This window comes from Mus caroli, chromosome 8 (genome assembly GCF_900094665.2).
Source record: "Mus caroli chromosome 8, CAROLI_EIJ_v1.1, whole genome shotgun sequence".
Classification (NCBI taxonomy): domain Eukaryota; kingdom Metazoa; phylum Chordata; class Mammalia; order Rodentia; family Muridae; genus Mus; species Mus caroli.
The window spans coordinates 108,097,746-108,104,290 of NC_034577.1; the positions used below are offsets into that span (position 1 = coordinate 108,097,746).

The window sequence follows — 6,545 nt, forward strand, 5'->3', positions numbered from 1 at the left end:
CACACCTTTAATCCCAGCACTTGGAAGGCAGAGGCAGGCAGATTTCTGAGTTCGAGGCCAGCCTGGTCTACAAAGTGAGTTCCAGGACAGCCAGGGCTATGCAGAGAAACCCTGTCTCGAAACCCCCCGCTCCCCCCCCCCCAAAAAAGCCACAGACTGAAGGAAAGTTTGTAAATGCTGGCCGGTCAGGGACCTGCATCTAGCATGTTAGAATGTCTCAAGAGTCATTAATACAAAAAGAGAATCAAAATAATTAATAATAATAATAATAATGGTAGGAAGGATGGCTTGGTGGTCAAGAGTGCCAGCTGCTTTTCCAGAATACCTGATTCTACTGCCAGCTCCAAAGTGGCAGCTCACAACGATCTGTAATCCCAGTTCCAGGGGATCTTACACCCTCTTCTGGCCTCCAGGGCACCCAGGGACACACATGGTACATAGACATATATGCAGGCAAAACACTCATAGTAAATTTTTGAACATTTGGCTAGACGCTTCCCGACAGAAGACCATAAATAAGCATAGGAAGAAGTGTTCAGAATCACTAGTCATCAGATAAATGCAAATAAAAACCGCAAAATACGGTGGCTGGCATGACCAGGATTGAAAAGACTGAGCATCCTGTTTGGAATAGATGGGATTCTGTTCCTTCTGGTGCTGGGCACTGGACCCAGGGCCTGGAGCATGCTAAGTAGGGGCTGCCTGCTGAGCTGTTTGTACCTCAAGCCCAGCATTCATTTTGAGTTTTAGTGCTTGGGGTGGAGGCCAGGGTCTCAGATCTGCTGAGTTAGTGTCTTACCCGAGCTGTATTTCTAGCCCTTAACAGTTCTCTAAAAGTCTAAACATTTGCCACTGTAGATTGAGCCATCCCACTGCCAGACATTTCCTCAGGAGAAATGAAAACACAGGCATATCCACAGAAAGGCACATATGTTAGCACAGTGTTCAAGTCTAAAACCTAGAGGCAGCCAAAGTCCATCTACAGGTAACTGTGTCTATTCACATAACAGACAACTGCTAGCAATAAAAGGAATCGAGCTATAGATGCAGAAATGTGGCTAAGTGTCAAAATAATTATGCTGAGTTAAGGAAGCCAGATCAAAAAAGAATCCAACCTTATGTTAACGTTCGTATAAAACTGGGAAATACAAATATTATGACAGCACAAGGATCCGTAGTTGTCTGAGCACCAAGGACTGGGACGAAGGGAATTGGGGACAGGAAAGGATAGGAGAGAGAGAGCCACAGGGACACTGGACATAGAGGTTGCTGGGCATGTGTGCCACATTGATATGACAGTGGCCACATCTGAAAATGTGGCTCTGAGGAAATGCCCTGACAGAAGCAGCCCCAGCAAACCCAGGTTTGCTCTGGCTCCCATTCCTGGGGACTCGGTCGGTCACGACTCAGAAAGCACAGCAGCCTTGGAGGAGCAAAGGCAGCAGGAGTACCCTGGCCAGTCAGGCTGCGTGCACCCCCAGGGAGCGGGAAGTACGGCGGGCTCCACAGCCTCATGGCCCCACTTTCTGTGACCAGCCTCCAGTGAGGCTCCACCACCACCACCACCACCACCACCACCACCACCACCACGCAAACAGCACCTCCTGCTGGTGACCAGGTGCTCACATGTGAGCCTCTGGGGACATTTCACATGCAAACCACAGCAGGTATGCAACTTCATGTATGTTCAAGCGTGGTTTTTTGTTTTGTTTTGAGGCAGTCTCTGTAGTCCTGACTGACCTCAGACTCATCACAGCCCTTCTGCCTTAGCGTCCCAAGCAGTAGGATTTCAGCCTGAGACCCCATACCCGGCTTTTTCCTGTTTAAAATGTACATGTTAAGAGATACGTGTGAAGTGAGTTTCAGGAGAGTGTGGACTGAGGTAAGAACTGGAGGGGTGTCTGTTGGTTCCGAAGACGCTAAAGACTGGCGATAGATGGCTAGGACAGTAAGCACTTCAGGCATGCTGATGGGATGCTCTGGCTAGCCCTAAAATAGGCCTGAGGGGCTAGTGCCTCATTTCCTAACTGGTCCACCCTCTCTTCCAGGAAAAGCATGCAAGTCTTGATGACGTGGTCCTTTTAGACATCGTGTGTAAGTTTTGGGGATTTGTCATTACTTTGGAATGTTGTTTCATCAGAGGGAATTTCTTATGTTAATACAGATCCCAGGGTCAAAAGAACTGGCTCAGCAGTTAAAGAGCACCAGCTGCTCTTGCAGAGAGAGGTCCTGAGTTCAGTTCCCAGCATCCACGCAGTACTCAGAACCACCTGTAACTCTGGTTCCAGGAATCTGATGTTCTCTGTGGCCTCTGTGGGCACTGCATGCACATGGTACACAGACACATTGAGGCAAAACATACATATAAAAACAAACAAATCTTTAAGGATGCGGATTCTAGAGTCCAGAGGCCTGCTCTCTCACTGACGGGTCTAGCGTCCTTTGTTGAGTTATATCTCCACTCTTACCCTCAGAGTCAGTGGACATGGAACAGTCAGACCCTGTCTTTAGGACTGTGGAAGCTCAGGATCTCAGGAAGCAGGAACTGGCCCATCATGAGCGAGCATAAAGTATCAGTTGTTCGGCTTTGTTACTCATTGGAAATGCACCACTGAGAGTTTGTCATGGGTGCTGCCTCTCACGTTTTGCTACTTCTTAGGTTTTATTTTCTTCAAAATTCACTTACTAGAATTTCAGAACATAGACCCTAAGACCAGCTTGCTTGGGTTGTTGGTTTCAGGACTCTATCATTGCTTGCCGGGGGGAGGGGGGGGGTGGCTCACACACTTGTCTTGCTACTTCCTTTTGGCAAATGTGTATAATAACGATAATAATCAAGTCAGACTGCGGTGAGATCAGATGAAACTGCAGGTCAAGCCCTTGGAACAGAAGGAGTCTCTCTGGGTATGGGGGTTTGCTTCTTACATTTGATTTATTGAATGTGGCACACAAGCGGCACACCTGTGGACATTGGGACAGGTAGCTGAGAAAGCTCTGTCTCTCCTTGAGGGCCCCAGGGATCAAACGGCTGAACTGTCTCTGACCCAGAGCCCATTTTTCTTAAAACTAATTTGTTGTCTTTATATGTGGGGCTATGGGGTGTCCTGCATCTGCTCGGGGCTCGGGAGGTAGGATGCGGGAGTTTTGACTGTGGTTAACCCACACCAGCATAGGGCACAGGGCAGGTGTCGGGCTATGGGAAGTCCTGGGACCCTGTGTTCTATCCACCACCCAGACAGCGGCTCACATCAGTCTCAAACCCTAGTCACAAAGGCTCCGATAACCTCTTCTTGCCACCTTAGGCACCAAGCCCACACATCCTGGACTTACATGCACGTAGACATAAACACATAAAATGAAAATGATTAGGTCCTCAAAAAAAAAAAAAAAAAAAAGGTGGGAACACAGAAAACTGGTGAGCAGAGCAGGTGACACACGAGCTCGTAGATACTGACTGGGGTTTATCTGAGGAGAAAGGTTACCTATCTCAGAGATACCTAGTGTGTGAAGGGGAATTACCTTACAGGACCACACTGGGACTTCNTATCCACCACCCAGACAGCGGCTCACATCAGTCTCAAACCCTAGTCACAAAGGCTCCGATAACCTCTTCTTGCCACCTTAGGCACCAAGCCCACAGATCCTGGACTTACATGCACGTAGACATATGATGAAAAAAAGAAAATGATTAGAACCTCAAAAAAAAAAAAAAAAAAAAGGTGGGTCCACAGAACACTGGTGAGCAGAGCAGGTGACACACAAGCTTGTAGATACTGACTGGGGTTTATCTGAGGAGAAAGGTTACCTATCTCAGAGATACCTAGTGTGTGAAGGGGAATTACCTTACAGGACCACACTGGGACTTCTTTTTCAGTGGTCACGTGAGGAAGAGATACCTTGAGAGACGGTATTCGAGTTAGAGCCAAAAGCTGAGTTCGCACTAGCCAGGCAGAGCAGGGAAGCTGAGGAGGGGAAGCTGCCAGGGGTGGGGTGGGAGAAGAGTACCTGAGATGCAAGAGCAGAGGCAAGCTGGGTTCCAGTGGAGGGGAACCTGAAGATAACTCAGAGACTTGGAAGCCACTAGAAGGGTCTCAGTATCTCTCCTAATGATGTCAGCCCTGGATGGGTTCTGAGCCAAAACAATTAGGAGCCTGGTTTGGTTTTGTTTGTTTGTTTGTTTGTGGTTGGTTTGTTTGTTTGTTTGTTTTTTGGGGGGTTATTTTGTTTTGTTTGGTTTTGGTTTTGGTTTTTTGAGACAGGGTTTCTCTGTGTAGCCCTGGCTGTCCTGGAACTCACTCTGTAGACCAGGCTGGCCTTGAACTTAGAAATCCACCTGCCTCTGCCTCCCAAGTGCTGGGATTAAAGGCGTGCGCCATCACTGCCCAGCTAGGTGCATGGTTTTGGAGAGATCATGCTGGTTACAGCAGAAGAGACCGGGATGGGGGTGTGAGGATTCAGACACCAGTGGGATCTTCTGGAGAAGTATAAGCCAGAGAGGAAGGCAGCCCACGTGAGGTGATCGTCAGGAGAGAGAGGAGGGTGAGGGCCAAGGCGGAGGAGGGACCTTACACCCAGCCCAGGGACAAAGGCAAGCGGGGCGAGCTTTCAGGATTCTTTGCATCTACACATGAGCTAGGGGCCTCCCCTTTATTCTGTGGAAGCTGCAGAGGCGGATCTATCAGATACCTCAGGGGTGGGGTAGGCTAGCATGTGCCTATTGCAGGTACATTTGATCTAAGTCTCCATTTGATCTAAGTCCTCCGTGGTCACCTTTTGGGGGATGCGCAGCTTTTGACAAGAGTTCTGACTTTCTGCTATACCAGTCTTACTCGGGCCAGTTAGCAAGTCTTGCCAACTGTAAACACAGAGTCGACGCTAAGACAACACTAACTGTAAGCCCTTCTCTCTCAGATACTCAGTTTCACGGGCACCAGAAGCTTTGGAATGTCTTTCAGATGAGTAAGGAACCAGGTAAAGTTTTCTGCTTTAAATTAAACATCTATATTGCTGTTTTGGTAGTTTGGAAGTGAGTACCAAATGTTGTCTTTTTTGTCAGGATTTTATTTTGTTTTTCTTTTTCTGAGACATTGTATCCCTGTATGTCATAGGCTAGTCTAGACTTCACTCCGTAGGCAAGGCTGGCTTTGAACTCACTGTGTAGACTAGGCTAGTCTGGACTTGTGGTGGTTTTCCTGCCTTTACCTCCAGAGGGATGAGATTGCAGGTGTGTGCTACCACACCCAGCCTAGCCCTCTGCTCTCCTAGGCTTTTGGAAAGCTGTGACTGTTCCTCATGTGTGTCCCCTGGCACTTATCGGGAGCATGTGTGTAGTATGGTCGTTACTGCTCTGCGGTGCAGGGGACAAAGACATTGTACCGCTCTTGACTTTTCTTACTTAATATATTCCTGTGTTTTGACAGGTGAAGATGTCGACCTTTTTGATATGGAACAGTTCCAAAGTTCCTTTAAGAGAATTCTTCAGAGAGCATTAAAAAATGTAAGAATCCAAGTCTTCTTGGATTTCTATGAAATTCAGTTTAATGATATCGGGGGTGGGGGGGTGGAGATAGGTCATTTTACCTAAACCAACTGAAGTATTACTTCCATCTCTCACCTGCCCATCCCACCCAGAACATCTTAGGAGCAACACTTAGTGGAACTCTCCTGTGGCAGAAGCACCCTCAGTTAACAGTGTCCATTTCATAGCTGGCTGCCACGTGAGGACTTGATAGGTGGCTGAAATGACCAAGCAAATGAATCTTTAAGCTTACTTAATGAATTCCCATTAGATGGTCCGCATGCGGCTGATGGCTCTTCTATTGGTCATCGGTCACTCTTGCCTAGAGTGAGACGCTTTGCTGTTCCAACCAGTAGGGGCCACAGAGGAGCCCCCAAAAAGGAGCACACGCTTTGCTGCTCACCAAGGGACAACGCATGATCCTGCAAACCCACAGCCCAGACAGGGAGAGTTCCTCACCACTGCACCAGAGGATCAGGAAAGGCAGCCTAGCAGGCAGCATAGCCACCTGCTCTTCCTGCAGTAAGATCCCAGAGGGAAGGAGGAGCGAGCTGGCTGCTCTTCAGGTTCTCCTTTCCTGGGTCAGCGTCCTGAGGTGGACTGGAGCTAGCTGACAACCTAGCAGTGGCCGTTGAATTATTCCAGAGCGAGTCCAGTCATGGCTGCAAGGTTAGAAAGACTAATGGCTGGCTGTGAAATGGATACCATACAACCTCCTGTGCCGCCACATTCCTAAATGGCTCTGGCTGCTGAAACCCATGGGTCAGGATCAGTGTATTCAGAGCTCATTGCCACACAGGAATCCTGCTGTAAACAAAGAGACAAACTAAGTGTGTGACCCTGCAGTGCCAAAAGGGCTTCTAGAAAAGCCACCCCCTCCCGCTTTGATTTGTTTTGGTTTTGAGATAGGATCTCACTGCCCGGCCAGAACTCACAAAGATCTGCCTGCCTCTGCCTCTGCCTCTGCCTCTGCCTCTGCCTCTGCCTCTGCCTCTGCCTCTGCCTCTGCCTCTGCCTCTGCCTCTGC

At 48.6% G+C, this 6,545-nt stretch overlaps 1 protein-coding gene across 1 annotated transcript in view; it reads left to right on the forward strand.

Annotated features, from left to right (window-relative positions):
* Cenpn (centromere protein N) overlaps positions 1-6,545 on the forward strand; it is a 20,875-nt gene that overhangs the window by 5,268 nt on the left and 9,062 nt on the right. Inside the window, exons 4-6 of the mRNA XM_021169831.2 lie at positions 2,049-2,094; positions 4,912-4,971; positions 5,421-5,497. Of these exons, the coding sequence (XP_021025490.1) occupies positions 2,049-2,094; positions 4,912-4,971; positions 5,421-5,497 (183 nt within the window). The remainder of the gene's footprint in view (positions 1-2,048; positions 2,095-4,911; positions 4,972-5,420; positions 5,498-6,545) is intronic.